Source organism: Megalobrama amblycephala, linkage group LG8 (genome assembly GCF_018812025.1).
Source record: "Megalobrama amblycephala isolate DHTTF-2021 linkage group LG8, ASM1881202v1, whole genome shotgun sequence".
NCBI lineage: Eukaryota > Metazoa > Chordata > Actinopteri > Cypriniformes > Xenocyprididae > Megalobrama > Megalobrama amblycephala.
The window spans coordinates 9,950,629-9,972,547 of record NC_063051.1 but is presented as its reverse complement, the minus strand read 5'-3'; the positions used below and the strand labels follow the sequence as shown (position 1 = coordinate 9,972,547).

At 33.4% G+C, this 21,919-nt stretch overlaps 2 protein-coding genes and 1 long non-coding RNA gene across 5 annotated transcripts; 2 read left to right on the top strand and 1 right to left on the bottom strand.

Moving 5' to 3' along the window:
* Positions 1-1,258: 1,258 nt before the first annotated feature.
* si:ch211-161c3.6 (high mobility group AT-hook 2b) lies at positions 1,259-7,203 on the top strand. Its single transcript, XM_048199163.1, has 6 exons — positions 1,259-1,490; positions 3,693-3,849; positions 3,978-4,061; positions 4,161-4,208; positions 4,552-4,584; positions 5,384-7,203. The coding sequence occupies exons 2-6, from the start codon at positions 3,745-3,747 to the stop codon at positions 5,474-5,476; spliced, it is 363 nt and encodes a 120-aa protein (XP_048055120.1). The 5' UTR covers positions 1,259-1,490; positions 3,693-3,744; the 3' UTR covers positions 5,477-7,203.
* A 64-nt stretch (positions 7,204-7,267) lies between these two features.
* Positions 7,268-19,910, bottom strand: si:ch211-161c3.5 (uncharacterized protein C3orf18 homolog). 2 transcript variants are annotated; one of them, XM_048199162.1, is made up of 6 exons: positions 19,529-19,910; positions 11,322-11,748; positions 10,870-10,895; positions 10,606-10,732; positions 8,875-8,908; positions 7,268-8,560 (listed from the first exon to the last, which is right to left on the bottom strand). In XM_048199162.1, the coding sequence occupies exons 2-5, from the start codon at positions 11,616-11,618 to the stop codon at positions 8,903-8,905; spliced, it is 456 nt and encodes a 151-aa protein (XP_048055119.1). In that variant the 5' UTR covers positions 11,619-11,748; positions 19,529-19,910; the 3' UTR covers positions 7,268-8,560; positions 8,875-8,902. The 2 variants fall into 2 exon arrangements, with proteins under 2 accessions (XP_048055119.1, XP_048055118.1); XM_048199161.1 differs by lacking the exon at positions 8,875-8,908 and having other exon boundaries at positions 19,529-19,905.
* Positions 11,639-19,644, top strand: LOC125273624. Of its 2 annotated transcripts, none has more exons than XR_007186108.1 (4): positions 11,639-11,772; positions 15,847-16,017; positions 19,109-19,370; positions 19,505-19,644. It is a non-coding gene; the product is annotated as an uncharacterized LOC125273624 (long non-coding RNA). The 2 variants fall into 2 exon arrangements; XR_007186109.1 differs by lacking the exon at positions 11,639-11,772 and adding an exon at positions 12,503-12,560.
* Positions 19,911-21,919: the final 2,009 nt, after the last annotated feature.

The window sequence follows — 21,919 nt, the reverse complement described above, 5'->3', positions numbered from 1 at the left end:
AAAAAGCTGGTGATTTGGTTCTAAAGGTGTGTAAAAAAAGAGTCACACTTGTGGTGTTTAGGGTCAAAATGACCCCACATTGAAAATAAATGGGAATTTTTTTAATATCTAAAATCAATAAATCTGGCATAAATCTGAAAATTTCCACACAAAAATAAAGTCCTACTAGAGCACAAATGCAATGTATAACAGACATGCTCACTCATACACACACTCATGCACACAAACACACACAGGTGTGAATGCTACAGAGAGCATGTGTATAGGATTTGGCAAATAAAACCACAAATGCAGAACACAGATATGAAGGGATGAGACCTAATGCACGCACACACATATATACAGGTGTGTCTTATGTGGCATTTTTCTGTAAAATTATAAAAACGTCAAAACACATCTAAAATGTATGTTTTAATGTATTTTATATTGTTTATAAATATATAAATTCATAAAATGCATTGCAAAAGTTGTGAGGCACTGACCCCAAACACCATAAGTGTAAACTGAAAACAAGGAGAGCATAAGGGTTAAGGCATGAAGAAATTATTTTCACAGGAAAAAAAAAAAAAAAACAACTTTTAATATGTAATTTTGATTATCAAAGATTAGTTTTAAGAGATACAATTATTGACTGCATGGGGACTTCATTTATATTGCTTTTTTTTTTTTTTATAAATAAATAAGTATATGATATTGTTTTATATTTTGGGACATGCACCAAGGTATTCTTGGAGATAAATACCGAGGTGTGTGAATTTCAGTTGTCCTACTACCATGATGATATATCTAAACACATGTTATCACTCACTGAACCTATCTGCTTCATAGTAATACCATGGTACTTTTTAGGTACTTTTGTTAGTGCGTTCTCATTCTTATGCAAATGACTAATTTTTGTTTTCTTGAAATACTTCTTTAGGGGACAAAAAAAAAACCTGATTACTCATTCCTTGACGTTGTTTTATTAATATTTATGGTCGTGTCATTGTGTCAAATAGGCTATTATTCTAGTAAACTGCCTATCATATGTTATTGGTAACAGATCGTGTTGTTGTCGGTAGTTTAGCAACTGCCTTTTAAATGGGGTTTCATTGGCGTCATTTATGCTTGTGACGCGATGCCACAGACTGTACAAACCAAGGTAACCAATCAAAATAGCCGCCTATGCGGCAAGAAAACGCGACGCGACGTCAGCATCCACTCGACAAATCAAAGCGTTTGCAGAAAAGGAAGCGATGTAGACTGACATGAAAGATGCCATACAACCAACAAAAGAAGAACTGCAGAGGCTCGAAGACGAGCAAAAGAGGCGTAGCACTTCACTTCAGTTCTGAGAGAGGAGAATTATTGACGTGAGCATCTGGCGTAAAAAAGGGGCGGGGCGAGCAGTGATGTCAATCATGTTTTGTTGATGTACATACTCGCGGTCTCATCACACGCGAAGCCTCTGCTCCAGGTGAACGCAAAGTGCGGAGGATAACGTAAGCAAGGTAAAGTGATCTACCCTAAATGTCAACTTATGACATTTTTTATTACAAATCAGTTTTGTTTATGCTTAAGTTATGTTGTTATCTGATAATATCTGAATATCTCAGATTTCATCTCAATGAAATTCAATGAATTTTTAATAAAGCCATGATACGTATCTAAAAAGGACAGTAGTACAGTTATATCTTTTGGCACCTTTTTTTTTTTTGTAAATTAAAAAATTGAATTATAATTACGTTAAAAAAACTTTTTAATACCATGTTATTCTTCAGAGTACCTTGGAGTACCATATAAATACTGTGGTACATAATGTTAATATATCAAAGTATGCTTGATACTATCACTGTACCATGGTACCACAGCCATAGTGCATTTTGGAAAAGAAGTGTACAGTATCAGAAGGTATTTGACTTTGTTGTATGCCATGGTACACCAAAATATACCATGCCATACTGATGGTATTTGCATCTTTAAAGAATACAAAGAGAATTACTACAAGAATTACCATGGTATATAGCCAAAATGTCATTGTTTACTGTGGTACTATCTCTAAAAAATAAATAAATAAATAAATAAAACATTGCACATGATATATTGTCCACAAAAACATGGTAAGTACTGTAGTTACTTTGTTTTGTTACCTCTGTTGTTGTGTTTATCTCTGACGTGTTTCTCTTGTGTGGCCGCTGAGGTTGTTGTTGTAGTGTCTGTTATAATATTTTGTTTCTCTCTCTTTAAATGTTGCTAAGGCTGTGTTTGCATCCTTCGGACACCACAAAGCGTACTCGTTACGCGCTGTAGTTCACGACTGCCAGCTACATTTTTCTGTAGGTCTGAAAGTATGTGAAAAATGTGGGCTGTCATAATTGCCCACCATATGGAAAAATATTTGAAAGACCACTGAAAACACACTGAATAGCTAGTGTCCCATTCCAGAACTCCAGAATTTATTTGATTTTTTTACTATTTTATTTTTGATATGTTAATATATGTTCAAAAAACACATGATAAAGTCATACATGTTTGTATTTGTAAGTGTTCCCAAAAAAAAAGTGTCACTACTATGGTACATTTGGGTACTTTTTTGTTAGTGACACAAAAAAGTACCTATTATTACCACCAAATATGCATGGAAAAACATGTAATCTACCACGATGGGAATTCTTTGAAGTACCTTACATTGACTTTTAAATACCATATGAATATCACATGGTACTATTTTTGGTAAAGCTTATTAGGTTTTCTTATTAGGAGTCACTGAGACACAGTTTATGGTGTAGAGCGGTTAGTTATATATGCATGAGAGGAACATGGAAAATTATGTTTCATGTGAATAGATGCCATTGAACAGGCTCCTAGAAGATCCTTCTCTGCCAGCAGGGGTTAAATAAGCTGTCATTGATGAAATTCATGTGTATATACATTCACGGCCAGTTAATGACATGTCATATGAACGTGCAGCGGTATAGGCCGAAGAGTCTGCAGTGGATATGATGATATTGACGAGCGAATGCTGAAATACTGAAAAAGACACTTGAAATTACTCTTATGTTTTCTTTGGTTTATATACTGTATGTATAAGAGAGACTTTATTTCTGTGGAATATCAAATTCTCACACCCCAAGTTTTTACTGTTAAATCTATGACTAATGTCTGTCATTGTAGGAATGAGATGGTGTCAGAGCAGCAGTGACTGTTGAAGATGAGAAGTTGATTATGAGAAAGAGATTTTTGTTCAAATATAAAGTGATCGTATTAAACTAATGACAGTTCGTGACTGATGAGGACAAAGCGTAAAGTTATGATGCAGTTTAACCTCTCACGCATCAAACCACTATGATTTTTAGTTAGCTTAGTTACGTAGTTTGCCTGTTTTCATTGCAGGTGCAAGAATATGCAAAAAGTATTATAGTTGGCTCATATATTTGCTAGTTTAATCATGTGTTTTTGTGTCACTCAGTGCTCTCTTTCCACTCACATAATAAAATATTTTAAACTGAAATCAATATTTCATATCTATTTATATATTTATTTGGTAAGTATCCATGTTATAAGTTGGGTAATGTGCAGTATATGCAGAATAAAGATACAGTCCAGCTGACTGCACATATTTTTATCTTTTGCACTAATGTAAAGCTCTTTCTGCATCCATCAAATTGTCCATTAACTATTTCTCTCTCCCTTTCTTCCTGTGTCCACTCAAGTCTCGTTCAGATTGTGTGTGTCCATGCATGTGTGAGGTGTTCTGGGGTCAGGATGGATGTGGAGGAGACCGGAACAGGTCAGATTGAGGCAGCGGCCCAAGAGGAAGAGGCACCAGCTCCCAAACGCAGCAGAGGACGACCTCGCAAACAACCACAGGTGCAAGGGTGGATGGATGGATAGAAGGACAGACAGACAGACAGACAGACAGATAGATAGATAGATAGATAGATAGATAGATAGATACTTAATAAATTGAGTAAAACCAAGTGATTTGATTCCCTCAGGAGCCAGTTGAACCCTCAGCTCCCAGGAGGCCAAGAGGAAGGCCGAGAGGCAGTAAAAATAAAGGCCAGCGGGTCACAGCCAAAGTAAGAGAACTTGCTAGAGTGCACTTAAACTTAAGCTCTCTGATGCTTATTCAGACATATAACATGTGCTCTCGTTCCTTCATCTGTTTTTGGATGCAGGTAGAGCCACCTAGAGAACGAAGACCTCGAGGTAGACCACGAAAATGGGTGAGAATCACACACTTTCCTCTGCAGCATACTGGACGGCATGTTAAATTAGCAGCTGATTAACTCAAATAAAACAGGATTTACATACTAATAAGTGGATTAAAACACATATATGAACATATGACCTCAAAAATATCATGAATGAGCAGTTTTTGCATTCATAAATGGTCTAAAAGAGTTCATAAAAGAGTACCTTTTTTCAGTTATATGACCCCTTTTAATATTAAATCGAAAATTACCCTTTTTACTTGATTGGATAGTAATGTTAAGTGTACATGATTCCATTCTTGTTAAAAATCCTGTTGAGTTGGCAGAAATGTCTTTTTTTCTCTCTAATTTATAGCCTCAGAAGACCATTCATCAGGAAGAACAGCAGGTAATATATATATATATATGTGTGTGTGTGTACAGTATATATATATATATATATAATATGCTTATTATCAATGTTGAAAACAGTTGTGCAGCTGCTTCATATTTTTGTGGATACATTCAGGATTCTTTGATAAATAGAAACAGCATTTATTTGAGATATAATTTTTTTTTATATATAACATTATGTTTTTGCTGTTACTTTTGATCAATTTAATGCATCCTTGCTGAATAAAAGTATTCAGTTATTTAAAAAAAAAATGCATCTTAAATATGTAATATTTTCTTTAAAAATTGTAGTTAAACAACATTTAATTGCTTGTCTACAATTGCAATGCTCACATTATAAGAATATAACAGTGTTCATAGAAATGTTTTTCACTAATTTAAAGTGGCAAAGACTCGAATTAATAGTGAAACTCAATTAGTCGAGTCGATTATTTTCATTTTCCATCATACTGATTCGTTTTTTGCAGCCCTGCAACCCATAAAGAACAAAATGAATAGTAGTGCATGAGAATCGTCTCGTTCCGTTAAACACTAAACCTGATAAACCTGTCAATCAGCGACTGTCAAAAGTTGCAGTTCTTTTTTGTAGTGAAACCAGGCAATGTGTTCAGAAACCGTGTAGAAACTCCCCGTTACTCATACAATTCACCGGTTAGCATAGAGCTAAATGACTCAAGTGTGTTTAAGGGAAATCCAGCAGAGCTCCTTACATTTCTTGGTTTCCTGTCCCAACTGTCATGATTCGCAGGTCACGCACACACATTCCTCATGTGTTCTCTTTCCTCTGCACCTAGACTGCTCATCCTGCGGATCAAGGGGCGGAGTCAACGGAAGACCCGCCCACTCAGACCCCACCTGCTGCCTTACCATCACAGGAGAGTGACTAAAACTACCTCACTGATGACTTTTGATACTGCGTCGGGGGTAATTCTCCATCTCAACTGCCTCCATGTACACTGTAAAAAATCTAAATGTGCCAGTTCTCAAATTGCTCCCAAAATTGAGGGCTCATCAGGGGCCCTTGACAAGATCAGACATACCCTTACTACATTTTTAATTTCAAAAGCGATCCTAAAATCTGTAATCATCACCAGACTTTTTTGTGGACACCTGTCTGCAATTTACACTGCCATTTTAAGAACTAAAAATATCATCTTTTCATTTATCTTCATTTTTTGGATTCCTAAAGTCAACAAGAAATCAAATTTGAACTGGTTTGCTTTCTTTAAACACGTTTTGTTGCGCACAATTAGGTGCCCAGAAACTGTAGTATGTCTTAAAAGGCCCGTTCACACCAAGAACGATAAGAAGACGATGTTGTTCTCTTTATTATAAACACGCTGCAGATTTGTTGAGCTCTTTAAAGCAGGATGGATTCTGATTGGCTGTCAATGTTTTTATCGTTCATCAGCTGGAAAAAAAATCATTCTGAAAGTGATTCCAACGATATCGGTTCTCTGTTATTGCTATAGTTGTGGTGTGCGCGTAATGCAAATTTTAGAAGAGTACCCGCACCACCAAATTTTTGTAATGTTGTACATGCAGGTCGCACATGCTCATTTAATTTTTTTTGCAGTAATTAGTTTATCCACAAGGTGGCAACTGTGCCCTGGGGGCATCGATTCACAAGGTAGTCGAAGAAAAACTGCATAAACAGAACAGACTGGTCAACAAAGTATACTTTGGGCTTTATAGTTATCATCCATGGTGTGAACAGGCCTTTATTCTAATAATAGCAACGCTCAAAAAAGACAACAAAAAACATGAACTTGTTTTATTCAAGACATTTATTTAATGTTCAAGATCTTGGGATTTAAAAATCAATGCATCACAAAATCATCTCAGTGTATGAATGATGATGCCTCATGGGTTATATTAAGTTTTGTTTAAACATGTACTTCTCAGGATTCTGGAAAGTTTGAAATTACTCATTTTAATGTTCATTCCTCCACTTTAATGATTGATCTTTTAATGTATAATTTCTTTTTATTGTTTTATTTTAATGTTTACAGTGGAAAGAATAGATTCCATTGGGTCTGTTTACACCAAACAGGAATAGTGACTTCATCAGTGATGTAAATGTTCAACAACAATCATTATAATTGTAATTCAGTACCTCAACACCAGAAACCTCAGAGAATTTGTTTGCTCACTCTAGACAATGGGTTATTTGTCATTTGTTACAGTGAAATGCATATATTGTCAATGCAGTCTTTGGAACAGTATATCATTTTGGCACTATGTTTTCATAATTAGCTTATTTTTATATATTTTTACATTTTACTGCTCTGAATTGTGTTATTGCGCTGATATGGGGGCGATGTTTTAAAGCATCTCCTATTGACAATACAGTTGTGTTCAATGCTCTTAAAAACAGGCAAAATGGTTCTTAAAATCTAGTTTGAGAAATAATCTTTTTCTTATGAGGATTTTTTTTTTTTTTATTTGAAGCCAAGCAAGCATTGTTCAAATGCCTCATGGTGAACTATTTGACAATGTGCCTCTTAAATACAGGCTCAGGTAACTTTCTTACCTCTTTTCTACATCCTTCAAAGGCCAGTAATGCTGTTTATGCAGCCGTATGTTCATGAATAAAGTTACTGATCATCCATCAGTTATTGTCTTGATTGAATTAACCAAAAATGATTCCCTAGTTTTCAAGAACACACATGCACATCTCATAGTGTAAATATCCTTTTTATTATGTCCTTCATTGTCATAAAAGTTAAAAACTTCTTTAAAATGATCCACCGCTGGTTTGTGGTACACAGAGGATTATTACATCTACACAAACAGACACACACACACACACACACACACGCATACAAATCTTGTGTAATCAGTCAACGTTCATCATTTGTTCAGATTCATACTCTGTGACAGAACATTTGTGTTTCAATGAACCGAAACAGTGAGCTCATATCACATGGAAGATCTTTATAATACTGTCTCACACTCTTAACTGGCTGCCTGATGTCACGTCTGACAGTTCATCACAATTTTATTAAATTAAACAAAGTAACTTTAAAGCTGAAATTCTCTTCATGGGGAAAGATCATGTATTTCCTTTTAATGAATCAGTTCACAGAATGCTTTCAGTTGTGAATAAATAATAAATCATGTGGTTCTCATTCACAAAAAAAATAGATTTCCCTCAAACAATAGGGGTTTAAAGTTGCATTTGGATTCCCTTCTTAAAAATAAATAATCTGCATAACTGGTTATTTTATCAGTCATTCAGATAAACAAGGAACACAATGAGCCTCATTCAGTGTTTCTACAATCATTGTTTCCTAAATTGTCACATTATGCAGCAATTTATGTCAAAATGGTTTTGCAAAAGATTAACAGCGACATTCGTTCTGCTCATGTTTCATGAATTGAGGCTCAAAGTGATTCTTATTACACCTAGAGATTATCTAAAAAAAAAATAAAGTCCATGTTGCATGAGTGGTTATAACTTATAACAGTTGGACAGATCCAGCTGAATTTTGTAGTAGTGAAGAACTTTTCTTTTTTGCAGTTTTTTAAATCAAGTGTCCTTAAAATGTATAATGTCATATTCATCAGTGCACACCGTAAAAAATATTCTCGTCATTGTGTATTTGGTACAATAATTTTTGCCATTTGCACTCCATAGTTTTCTGGGTTTATACTAAATTCTTAAAAAATAAAAGTGGTCAAAAAATGTAATGATCTTAATGCTGCAGACTGTAACTTTGGCTTAGAAATTATTAATTAAAAAGGTACCAGTTAACCCAATATTTCAAATTTTAGTTGGATTTTTTTTTACTATATTGTACCAAATGTCAATGCAAATATTCCTGAATCAATGTGTCCAGTTGTCCAGATTTCTGTGCCCCTTTCTTCCTGTGCAGCATTGAATGGCGTCATGCATTAATGGCATCGGCCACGTCAGTGAAAACAAGTCGACTGGGTTTTTGAGTTGTTCCCTGACTTGTGGTCAGTGTCTGTGGCGGGAAAGAGAGAGTGAAAGTAAGTAAATTACATGGGACATTGAGGGAAAATCATTATAGAATCAATTCATACACATTTAAACCTAGTTCCACAGTGAAATATTGCACAAATATCAATTTGCAAAACTGAGCTTGCAAAATTGTGTTATGTTGACAGTATGAGAATGAGACTAATGAAGCTCCTAGTGCCACACAAATGGAGGAGCGATTAAAGATGGATTTAGTCACAGCTGCTGTTTGATGAGGAGTAATAGTGATATTAAATGGACATGTGATAACGAACACGTTTACAGTGATGGATACTTTACCACAAATAACAAACCACATGGCCTTGTGTCAGAACTTAAGAGAAATGAGAATGATAGAAACTGAAATTAAGATAAAGCATTTAATAATATATGGTAGAAATTATTTTGAAAGATACCTCAACAAACATTCTAACATTCTAACATTCCATCTATCTATCTATCTATCTATCTATCTATCTATCTATCTATCTATCTATCTATCTATCCATCCATCCATCCATCCATCCATCCATCCATGCACTGTTATATATATTGACTATAATGTTCTTCAATATGTAATGCATGTTTGAATAAATCAGTTATGACAGCCATGATTTAAATGTTTACATTTCAAAAAACAAATTGGAGTAGAAATTTGATTATGTAATTCTAAACTTTATTTATAATAAAAACATCATTGAGTGTAATTTAAGTGTTTGTATATAAATAAGTTCATTTAACCTTCAGTATTATTATAGTAGTACCAACTGACTCCCATGTGTAGTTTACAGCATTAGTTGAGAGATTTTTATCCTCTAGAAAATTTGCCATGTACTGAAACTGAAATATTACATCTAAAATAATCGATATTGAATCGTGAAAATTGTGTCAATATATTGGTATACCCAGCCCTACTATCTATCTATATTCATCCATATCTATCTATCTATCTATCTATCTATATTCATCCATATCTATCTATCTATCTATCTATCTATCTATCTATCTATATTCATCCATATCTATCTATCTATCTATCTATATTCATCCATATCTATCTATCTATCTATCTATCTATATCCATATCTATCTATCTATCTATCTATCTATCCATCTATCTATCTATATTCATCCATATCTATCTATCTATCCAACAATTATTCTATTGTTCTATCCCTCCATCCATCCATCTATCCATATCTATCTATCTATCTATATTCATCCATATCTATCTATCTATCTATCTATTGTTCTATCCCTCCATCCATCATCTATCCATATCTATCTATCTATCTATCTATATTCATCCATATCTATCTATCTATCTATCTATCTATCTATCTATTGTTCTATCCCTCCCTCCATCCATCCATCCATCCATATCTATCTATCTATCTATCTATCTATCTATCTATCTATCTATCTATCTATCTGTCTATCTATCCATCTATCTATCTATCAATATTCATCCATATCTATCTATCTATCTATCTATATTCATCCATATCTATCTATCTATCTATCTATCTATCTATCTATCTATCCATCCAACAATTATTCTATTGTTCTATCCCTCCATCCATCCATCCATCCATCCATATCTATCTATCTATCTATCTATATTCATCCATATCTATCTATCTATCTATCTATCTATATTCATCCATATCTATCTATCTATCTGTCTATCTATCTATCTATCTATCTATCCAAGAATTATTCTATTGTTCTATCCCTCCATCCATCCATCCATCCATCTATCCATATCTATCTATCTATCTATCTATCTATCTATCTATATTCATCCATATCTATATTCATCCATATCTATCTATCTATCTATCTATCTATCTATCTATCTATCTATCTAACATTTTATTGTTCTATCTATCCATCCATCCATCCATCCATCTAGTCGTCCACAGACAGAAATAATAATTTTATTTTAAAATCAGCAGTGTATGCCCTAACAATTATTTGTTATTTGACGTCATGTTTTTGCCTTCAGCCCGTGTGGTGTTGTACTCTTACTTTGGAGTTTGGTCCTGCTGGGCTTCCATCTCGTCCGTGGTCCAAGAGTTCCTGCTCTAGATCATCCTGTTCTTCTGCTGGATCAAAGTTATACATGGGCATCAGCTGGTGTCTCAGTTTCTCCAGCCTGTAGAGGAAAACACAACATAGCTTCTATGTGGGGAACACCACCAAAATGTTTTACAGCCTCGTATGAAATATTCACTCAGAACCTTCCATTTTTAAGACTGCAGTGGAGCGATAGAGAAATGCACATTTTCTTACCTTTTCTTTTTCCGGATGTACAGAAGCTGATAAGGAGAAGAAAAATGTTATGTAAGATACAGAAGTGTTACATAAAATTCACATATATTACATTCTAAATTAATTAAAACCAACAGAATCATAACACAAAAAAATAATTTCATCACAAAATAGAGTGTTACACATTTTAAATGTGTATATCTGCTTAATTTTGTCAACTTTTAGAAGTATGCTAGCATATACACTACTAAAAAAGTCTCTTATGCTCACTAAGGCTGCATTTATTTGATCAAAAATACAGTACAAACAGTAATATTGTGAAATATTATTACATTTTAAAATAATTGTTTTCTATTTGAATGTATTTTAAAATATAATTTATTCCTGTGATGCAAAGCTGAAATGCCAGCAACCATTACTCCAGTCCTATTTTTAATATTTTTGTGGAATCTGTGATCATTTATTTTCCTCACCACAACAACAGCCAGCCCAATGACTGTGATGATGCCAAAGGGTACGAGCACCATTCCCATCCCTGCTCCTTCCACCGATGCGACAGGCAGCTGCGTGGAGTTGAGGCCGGTCTCATTGGCAGACGACGTGATGGAGCGGAAGACGGTCCTTGACGTGATGTTCTCCGGCTCAGTTCTGGGCTCTCCTGAACTTGTGAAAACAGGAATGAAGGTAGTGAGGGGGAGGGTGGGGGCTGTGAATGGGGTCAGGGTTTGGGTGGACGTGAACAAATCGGGTTTGGTGGTGGTCAGAGACATGGTTGTTGCAGGACGCCGTTGTGGAGACGAGCCGAGTGCGTTTGGAAGGCAACCCCTACTGGGAATCAATCCTCCAACATTGCGTCGGCCATGAGGCGCTCACGGTGTTCCTGAACTCCTGACAAGAATCCTGTAAAGGAACATCATTTAAAGGGTTAGTTCACCTAGAAATTAAATTTATGTCATTAATTACTCACACTTGTGTCGTTCCACATCCGTAAGACCTTCGTTCATCTTCGGAACACAAATTAAGATATTTTTTGATGAAATCCGAGTTTTTTTTTTATCCCCTATAGAAAGCAATGTAATTACCACATTTAAGGTCCAGAAAAGAAGTAAAGACGTTGTAAAAATAGTCAACGTGACTACAGTGGTTCAAACTTAAAGGATTAACGTTAGTCCACTTTTAAATAAACCTTTCCTGATAATTTACTCACCTCCATGTCATCCAAGATGTTCATGTCTTTCTTTCTTTCTTCTTTCTTCAGTCGAAATATACAACCGTTGCCTTGAACGTACTTTCCGGTTTCCGCATTCTTCATAACGCTTACGCTGAATGTCCTACGCCTTCCCTATTCTACTTACGGAAAAAACAAAACTGGCGCCGCGTTCGTTCCGTAAGTAGAATAGGGAAGGCGTAGGACATTCAGCGTAAGCGTTATGAAGAATGCGGAAACCGGAAAGTACGTTCAAGGCAAGGCAACGGTTGTATTTTTTTTCGAAAATGACCTATCATTTCGCTAGATAAGACCCTTATTTCTCGTCTGGTATCGTTTAAAGCTCTTTGAAGCTGCACTGAAACTGCAATTTTAACCTTCAACCTGTTGGTAGCCATTGAAATCCACTATAAGGAGAAAAATCCTGGAATGTTTTCCTCAAAAACCTTAATTTCTTTTCGACTGAAGAAGAAAGAAAGACATAAACATCTTGGATGACATGGGGGTGAGTAAATTATCAGGAAAAATGTATTTAAAAGTGGTCTAATCCTTTAATGTCATGAAGCAGGAATAATTTTTGTGCATGCGCTTCACTGTCTATACAACGTAAACAGCGTAAGAATCTGACAGGGGAGAGATGAAATTGTTGAATAAAGTCGTTATTTTTGGTTTGTTTTTGCGCAACAAAAAGTAAGACAGCCTTAGATTTGTTTCTTTTCAGGTTTATAAATCTAAAAATATTATAGGCTACTGGTGTGTAGAAAAAAGAAACGGTGTTTACACTAGAATGAGACTAACTACTGTTACACAGTAACTAACTAGTGTTACACAGGTTACAACCTATAGAAACATAAATGTTTTCCATTTCACAGTATAAATTGGGTATACATGAAAACATGTAGCTGTTTTTTATATTTTAGCAAGGGGTTCCTCCCTTCATACTTGGGGGTTTGATGCATCTAAAAGTTTAAAAACGGCTGATTTAGAACATTAGGTAGCAAAATAGCATTACTTACATGAAGCAAGCGAACAGCTGATCCCACTATCATTTACTGTTTGCTTGCTTGATATGGTAATAATGTGGCAATCATTAAGCATAAAAATACAAATACTGGAGAAAACAGTCCATTTTAAAATTCGATTGAACTAATTTTATTGATACTTTCGGTACTGAATGACACCGTTCAAAAGTGTGGGGTGAGTACGATTTTATTTTTTATTTTATTTATTTTAAAGAGTCTCTTCTGTTCACCAAGGCTGCATTTATTTGCAAAAAAATACAGTACAAAAACAGTAATGTTATGAAATATTATTACAATTTAAAATAAATGTTTTCTGTTTAATATATTTTATTAATGTATTCTTGTGATCAAAGCTGAATTTTCAGCATCATTACTCCAGTCTTCAATGTCACATGATCCTTCAAAAATCATTCTAATATGATGATTTGCTGCTCATGAAACATTAATTATTATCATCATCAATGTTGAAAACAGTTTTTGCCGCTTAATATTTTTGTGGAAACCTTGATACAATTTTTTAGGATTATTTCATAAATAGAAAGTTCAAAAGAACAATATTCATTTGAAATAGAAATCTTTTGTAACATTATGTCTTTACTGTCACTTTTGATCACTTTTAATGCATCCTTGCTAATTAAAAGTATTAATTTCTTTCAAACTCTCAGCAAAGAATGTGATTTGGTCAAAATTAAATAGAAGCCACATACTGTAGATTTGCTTCTTGATAAAGTTTTTTGTTCTTTATGAATATCTGCGATTGAACCAAGAGACTTTGAAATCGTCAGTCATCAGATACATTCAGGTTTGGATAGCAGTAGTTCTATCAGTGAGAAAATCTGTGTGTGATTAAGTGCTCTTGACACAATGTGTGTGTTTGTGGTGTGAGTGTGTGTTTGAGAGAGAGAGAGAGAAAGAGTGAGTGTACATGAGTACAAACCCTCTGGATGACATATGGATGTGTGAGCTTTTAAGATACTGTTGGCAAACCGCAAGCTTCCTTCCACACTACAACCGTTAGGATCCGTGTGTACGCGCGTTTGTGGATGTGGGGGCTGGAGGCAGGAACGAGGCTCGACGCTTAAAATAGAGAATAGGAGAATCTGCTGTTGAGATCTTGGTGGATGTGAATGAGAATGTAGAAATCTCCTAAACCGCAGACTGTCTCCATTCACAAAGAACTGCTCATGCAGTTAAAGGGACATGTCAAAAAATAAAAGTCGGTTATCGTTTGCTCACCTTAATAACACAACAAATCCAAAGAATATTCCAAGCCATGTGATATCTTGGTGAAAATTGGGTTTAAGTTTCAGTCTGTTCCTCGCACAAAGATATTGTATGTCTTCAGAAGACTCTAGAAGAATATTGTGCACAAGTCTTATGGACTACTTTTATGATACTTTTATGGTGCTTTGTGTCCACTCTAAACGTTTGTTGTCTAGACTAAAGTAGTATCAGTATTATTTATTATAATACCTCCCCTATAGTTTCACAGAAAAAAGAAAGTCATACAGGTTTGGAATGACAGAAATTCAGAACAGTAAAATTCCCCAATTTGGATATGACCATTTTGAAAAATATTTAGCTTGATGAACACAAATATACTAGACTTTTGAAACAAAGATGAACAGCTTTTGATGGCATGGATCAACTTTGTTTTTAGAATTTGAAATTTGACATGTACAAAAAAAGTCAGTAGTAAGATTTTTTTTTAAAGAATGATACTTTTATTCAGCAAGGACGCATTAAATTGTTTAAAAGTAACAGTAACGACAATTAAAATGTTACAAAAGATTTCTATTTCAAATAAATGCTGTTATTTTCAACATTCTATTTCCTGAAAAAATATGAAGCAGCACAACTGTTTTCAACATTGATAATAAGAAATGTTTCTTGAGTATCAAATCATCATATTAGAATAATTTCTGAAGGATCATGTGACACTGAAGACTGGAGTAATGATGCTGAAAATTCAGCTTTGAATCACAGGAATAATTTATATATTAAATTAGAATACAATTATTTTCAGTTGTAATAATATTTTAAATATCAAAATGCAGCCTTGGTAAGCATAAGAGATTTCTTTCATAAAACATCATTAAAAAATCTTACAGAAACTTTTGAACAGTAGTGTATGGACAAAGTGCATGATATATAATTTCACAAAGTATTTGAAAACAGATTTTACCCCAAAATAAAGCTTATTTTTTAAGACAAAATATAATGTCTCCTTACTGTAATGTAAAAAGAAAATAAGTAAAGTACATTCTTTCATTTGAAAAATAATATTTATACATAATAATGATATTTGTTGTACTGCCCTTTTTCAGTTGAACTGATCAGTAACTTCTCATTAATAAGTGAATGTGCACATTTTTAAAATTTGAATTTGAATTGAATTTGATTTGAATTAAAACAAATTATATATAATATTAATAAAAAAAAACTAAAGAGAATTACTTTGAGAATAATTGGAATTTAAAAATTAAAGTAATGAAAATTTGGGTTGAAAATTCCTGAATAAACTGTCACAATGAAAAATATTTATACAAAAGTCTTCTTTTGTGTTCTGCAGAATAAAGAAAATCATACAGGTTTGGAACAAGGCAGAGTAAAAAAAAAATTTTTTTTATTTTATTTGAAGTGACGTTTAAATTGGACATGTTTTAATTAAATTCACCCATAGTTCCCCTGAAAATGCATGTGTGTTTGTTTTGTGTGTATAAGCATGTGCGTGCGTGTGTGTGTGTGCGCGCGTTTTGTTGCCGTTAGGTACTTTCATCCCTCTCTGCAGCAGCCGGGCAGCAGTGTGTGTCGTGGCAGGATGTGGGTACAAGAGTGGCTCAGAGAAAGAGAGAGAGACAGAGAGACAGAGGCACAGCACCAGTCTGATACTCTACCTAGGAAATCAAGTACCCAGAAACACAGCTCACGTTGAAAGAGGTGCGTTTCGTAAGAGATGACAAAGAGATGCACACAGATGTGTTCTTGATTTCCCTCGCTGTTTCTCTCTCGTGCTCTCTCACTTTCTAACAACAGGCCTGAGGCCACCTGCAGCTGAGATGCTGAATCTGTTTTCGGATATATTCATTCACACACTTGCTGATTTTATATAATCGTGTAAATAAGGCAAACATCATTACTATTACTCATATTTAGTGATTTGAACAAACTACAAACATTAAGAATTAAAATAATGTGTGCTGTTACTTTACTAAGTGATCAGACTCAATCTTTATTAAGTTTAATTTACTAAGTGATCAGACACAAATTTTTGATGAAAAACAGGTGAAAATAATTCAACATACTTACATTGAAGTAACTATCCAGAATACCACAGCAGCCACCTAGCAATTCTCTAGCAGCCAGATCCAGTGATATTTTAGTAGAGTAGTTAGTATTATAGTATTTATTAATATTTATATTAGCTTTTATTTTTATATTTCAGTTTTCATTTTAGTTTAAGTATTAGTCATTTTGTCATGTGCTCTTGTCATTTTTATTACTTTTAGTTTTTTATTTCTATAGCTTTAATTCACTTTTATTCAATTTTAGTTTAATTTTAGTACTTTAACATAAACATATTTCTTTGCAACAATTCTTGCATTTTTTTTTTTTTCATCTAATATTTATATTTTATTTAAATTACCAAAGATTTTAGGCTGCTTATCATGTATATTTTATGGAAGTTTGTTTCCGCCATTAAATAAAAATATTAAAGGTAATTGTGACTTTTTATCTCACAATTCTGACTTTTTTTCTCAGAATTACGAGATATAAAGTCACAATTGCGAGTTATAAAGTCAGAATTGAGAGTTATAAAGTCAGAATTGAGAGTTATAAAGTCAGAATTGAGTTATAAAGTCAGAATTGCGAGTTATAAAGTCAGAATTTCATTATATAAAGTCAGAATTGAGTTATAAAGTCAGAATTGTGAGTTATAAAGTCAGAATTGAGAGTTATAAAGTCAGAATTTCATTATATAAAGTCAGAATTGAGTTATAAAGTCAGAATTGAGTTATAAAGTCAGAATTGTGAGTTATAAAGTCAGAATTTCATTATATAAAGTCAGAATTGAGTTATAAAGTCAGAATTGAGTTATAAAGTCAGAATTGTGAGTTATAAAGTCGGAATTGAGTTATAAAGTCAGAATTGCATGATATAAAGTCAGAATTGTGAGTTATAAACTCAAAATTGCGAGATATAAAGTCAGAATTGAGTTATAAAGTCAGAATTGGGAGTTATAAAGTCAGAATTGAGTTATAAAGTCAGAATTGAGTTATAAAGTCAGAATTGCGAGATATAAAGTCAGAATTGTGTGTTATAAAGTCAGAATTGAGAGTTATAAAGTCAGAATTGCAAGATATAAAGTCAGAATTGAGTTATAAAGTCAGAATTGGGAGTTATAAAGTCAGAATTGAGTTATAAAGTCAGAATTGTGTGTTATAAAGTCAGAATTGAGAGTTATAAAGTCAGAATTGCAAGATATAAAGTCAGAATTGAGAGTTATAAACTCAAAATTGCGAGATATAAAGTCAGAATTGAGTTATAAAGTCAGAATTGAGTTATAAAGTCAGAATTGCGAGATATAAAGTCAGAATTGAGAGTTATAAAGTCAGAATTGTGTGTTATAAAGTCAGAATTGAGAGTTATAAAGTCAGAATTGCGAGATATAAAGTCAGAATTGTGAGATATAAAGTCAGAATTGAGTTATAAACTCAGAATTGCGGGATATAAAGTCAGAATTGAGTTATAAAGTCAGAATTGGGAGTTATAAAGTCAGAATTGAGTGTTATAAAGTCAGAATTGAGAGTTTTAAAGTCAGAATTGCAAGATATAAAGTCAGAATTGCGAGATATAAAGTCAGAATTGTGAGATATAAAGTCAGAACTGTGAGTTATAAAGTCAGAATTTCATGATATAAAGTCAGAATTGCGAGATATAAACTCGCAATTGTGTGTGCAATTGTGAGGGGAAAAAACTGACGCAAATGAGTTTATATCATGCAATTCTGACTTTATATCTCACAATTCTGACTTTTTTCTCATAATTGGGAGATATAAACTCACAATTGCATGTTATAAAGTCAGAAATATGAGATATAAACTCAATTCTGTGAAAAAAAAAGAGTCAGAATTGCATTTGTGAGAAAAAGAATTGTGAGATAAAAAGTCCCAATTACCTTTTTTTCTTTTTTTTTTTGGTGGAAACAAGCTTTCATAATATTTCATTCTAAAATTAAAAGTTTAATGAATATATTTTGTTTGAAAACATTTCAGAATAATAATGATTTTGTTTTGTTAGAAAAAGAATGTAGTTTTTGTGCATTACACTAGTTTTTGCTGTAGTTCTTTTCTAAATTTTTTAATTAATAAAAAGGGGGTGAATGTAGTAATGGTATGGTAAAAAAATATAGTAACATTTAAAACGTTTTTTTAAAAATGTGCACATTCACTCATTAATGAGAAGTTACTGCTCAGTTACAATATGGTTTTAGTTGAAAAAATATTAAGTTATGGCTGTTTTATAAGCTTACGTTCCTACAACAGTTTAAAAGCAGAAATGTGCAGCTTCCATTTTATTTAATGCACTTTAAATAATTCTTCAATGCAAAAAGTGTTTCATTTGAGTTTAAATCATCTTATGCATCAATTCCTGGATGAAGTTTGCTCTATGTAAACAGTACTGACATCACATCCCTTTATAGTATGCTTGCAAGTATTGTACGAAACTTGCCATTTTTACTGGCTTTACATTGTCATCACAGGAGTCAAGGTGTCTATATATAGAGATATAACTTTGCATGGGCAAGCAAATCTTTTTTATTTTATTTTATGTTAACATTTACAGTGTTGTACATGAGGTACTTTCAAAACAGCCAAAAAAGTTACATTTTTCCTGGTGCAGTGCATTGCTCAGACTTCTATTGCAAGAAAAGTCCTGTAAATGTGATTTTGTTTGTTTATACAAAGTGAAATAGTCAAACAGTAAACTACATGTAACTGACTTTCTGATGTTTTTCCCTTTTAAAAAGGACATTCAAACACAGGAGACAAAAATACCTGCAGCTGATCCCAGTAATCTGAGTATTTGAGGGGTGTTGATTAACTTCTTACATAATTATTCAGGGTGAAAGCTCTGTCTCGTCAATGTGTAAACAGTCTGCACGCTTAATGAAGAACATGTTAGTTTTTTCTGCCAATCAGAACGCTTCGGGCTTTCTTAAGCCTGCCTCCTCAACCAATCAGAGGCCACCACCAGACAAAGATAGCCATACCAACAAACACCAAAATAATGTGCGTACTCCTGTGCCTTATCAGTTATAAATGAGTTTTTCTGCATTAATTGAATTGTGTAGAGCATTTAAAGAGTTTAAAATGAGTGTAAATAAGCTGAAATCTGATTATAAAATGTTTGTCTGTTGTCACAGGCTGCTAATATGAAAGACACAGACCTGTTCATGGAGAAATGTGGCCACGGACGATGTCCTTCCAAGGTTTTCCAGGCAGCCGATGGAAAAAAAGGAGTGGGAATTTCTTCTTTCACCCCTCCTCCTTCGTTCCTCAGCTAGAACAGACCAGCTGAGAGGCTGTAAATTGAAATGTTTTTCCCCTCTGGATCCCTGCATTCACCACATTTTGTCCTACCGTACAAAATCACATCTCATTTCTACCTTTTCAGCTGTTTTCTGTTTTTCGTTCATATCATTCTATTCAAAGATAAGACAAGAAGAGCTACAAGGATGCTACAAACCCAAGCTATGTGATCCAGCAACGTCCCTCCTCCGTTCCTGCTTTGCTATTGGTTGGCTGTGGGGCAGCTGAAGGCTGTGATTGGCTCAGCTGGCTGTCCGTCTAGCTTAGCAGGAATGAGGACAGGATTTAATGGTTGGACACAGATGCTGTGAATGTGTCCAGGGAAGAGAGTTAAGGGAGGTTAACCCCTTGCTACCTTACATGTGCATTAATCAAATCAGATGTGTTATGGGTGATGGTTAGGGTCAAAGATTTATGGAAAAACATTTTTGTAGTTTTGTAGTTTATATATATATATACATATGAAGAACCTAATTTTATATATATATATATATTAGGTTTTATTAATTTATTTACTTGTTTACATTTTTTTTACAGTTTCTCAGAACTTTTTGACATGACATTATGAATATACACACACATACAATAAACTATATAATGCTGTCATGAAAATATTCTTACAATGCAAAAATCTGGTCCTGACATAATTTTCTTTATTCAAACTACAGTATCCAAATAATTTCATTTTAGAAGAAATATGATCTGAACATTTCTTCTTGAGATGCACCTGAAAATAGTAGGCTAATTATATACAAATTAATAAATATATACACTTATCTGTGAAAAATGTTCAGAGATAACTGTAAAAAAAAAAAAATGTAAATAAGCAACTACAAAAAAAGGATATTTTTAGCCTCTTTCATGGACATAACCCCATTAACTTTCACTGTGAAGGGTGCCTCTACCTGTCAAAATAACATTTTATTACTAATATTAAATATCAATATTATTAAACTGCATTTTATCCAACATATGTGTTGATGTACTGTGCTAGCCGCTGAATGTGGGACAACTAATCCTTGATTAAACTGAATTGTTGACTAAAATTAATCCAAAAGATGGATGGATAGATGGATTAGGAATTATGTAATTCTAAAAATGGGCTCAAGACCACAGCACGTCCGTTTTGTAACAATTATTAAAATGCCACTGTCTTGTGTTCACTAGGACACAATCTGCAGATGGCGTCGTCCATATGCTATTGAAAATATCTTTCTGTCAAACGCTGCCTCCTAGTGGTGACAATGCATTAGTGCTTATCCACTCTAATCCTCTTATTTGTCTGTTTATGAAACACAAGCCAAACTGCTCTCAAATTAACTGTCTAACATGCTAAGAGGAGTAAATATAATCCTTAGTTACAAGATAATAAATGTAAGCAACACTCAGTGTACCATATGTGATTTTTTACTTCATTTGCTCAAGTTTGATTTAATGTCCCTTCTTTCATTGTGTTCTAGTGAAAATGCTTTTGTTTTAGATTTTCATTGCAAATTATATTATATATGTAGCAATTTGAGTGAATCTTTTTTTAACATTTAAAAATGTTTTAAAAATGATTTTCATGCATTTCAGACCATAATTTTTGTTCTTTATTTACAGGCAAATATATAATTATTAATAAACTAATCTAAAAATGTATAATTTTATTTTCTTTACAGAAATAAATAGTTCTACATGTGATCTGACTGCACATTTCTCAAGTGGCAGTGTTTTTACATCTAACATGTTATTTTTAGATTATACAGTATCATGCATGTTAAATAGTATAATATACAATAAATATTGATGGTATGATCATAGTATATGAAAATCATGCAGTATCATGACCTGAAAATGTTCTTGAAAATGTAGACTAGGACCACTAAGATTTTCTTTTCTTGTTTTGCGCTGACATTATTTATCTCAACAAATAAGCATGTGTTCCCTCTTAATTCTCATTACCATGAAGTCTAAAACTGACTGTCATTGTGCTATTTGTTCAATCAGATGGTTAAAAATCAAAACAATATTTTTCACCAAACAGGATATTATGTGATAGTACCAGCTGTAATATGCGAAATACATTACAAATAACAGTTTGAGCACATTAAAGTCCACATGCAATGGCATTTGAAATCATTTTACTTCCATATTGTGATGTATTTATGAGTAAAACAGAATATTCATTGAGAAAAAAATATATAAGATTGGACTCGATCTGGGACTCGAAATCTGACAAACTCAAAAAGACTTTCAGGGTAATTTTA

Coding starts and splice junctions, on each gene's coding strand:
- si:ch211-161c3.6 (XM_048199163.1), top strand. CDS start 3,745: ATGGATGTGGAGGAGACCGGAACAGGTCAGATTGAGGCAGCGGCCCAA. Junction 3,850..3,977: donor GACCTCGCAAACAACCACAG/GTGCAAGGGTGG, acceptor TGATTCCCTCAG/GAGCCAGTTGAACCCTCAGC. Junction 4,585..5,383: donor TTCATCAGGAAGAACAGCAG/GTAATATATATA, acceptor CTCTGCACCTAG/ACTGCTCATCCTGCGGATCA.
- si:ch211-161c3.5 (XM_048199161.1), bottom strand. CDS start 11,618: ATGTCTCTGACCACCACCAAACCCGATTTGTTCACGTCCACCCAAACC. Junction 10,896..11,321: donor TTGGGCTGGCTGTTGTTGTG/GTGAGGAAAATA, acceptor TCTCCTTATCAG/CTTCTGTACATCCGGAAAAA. Junction 10,733..10,869: donor TACATCCGGAAAAAGAAAAG/GTAAGAAAATGT, acceptor TTTCCTCTACAG/GCTGGAGAAACTGAGACACC.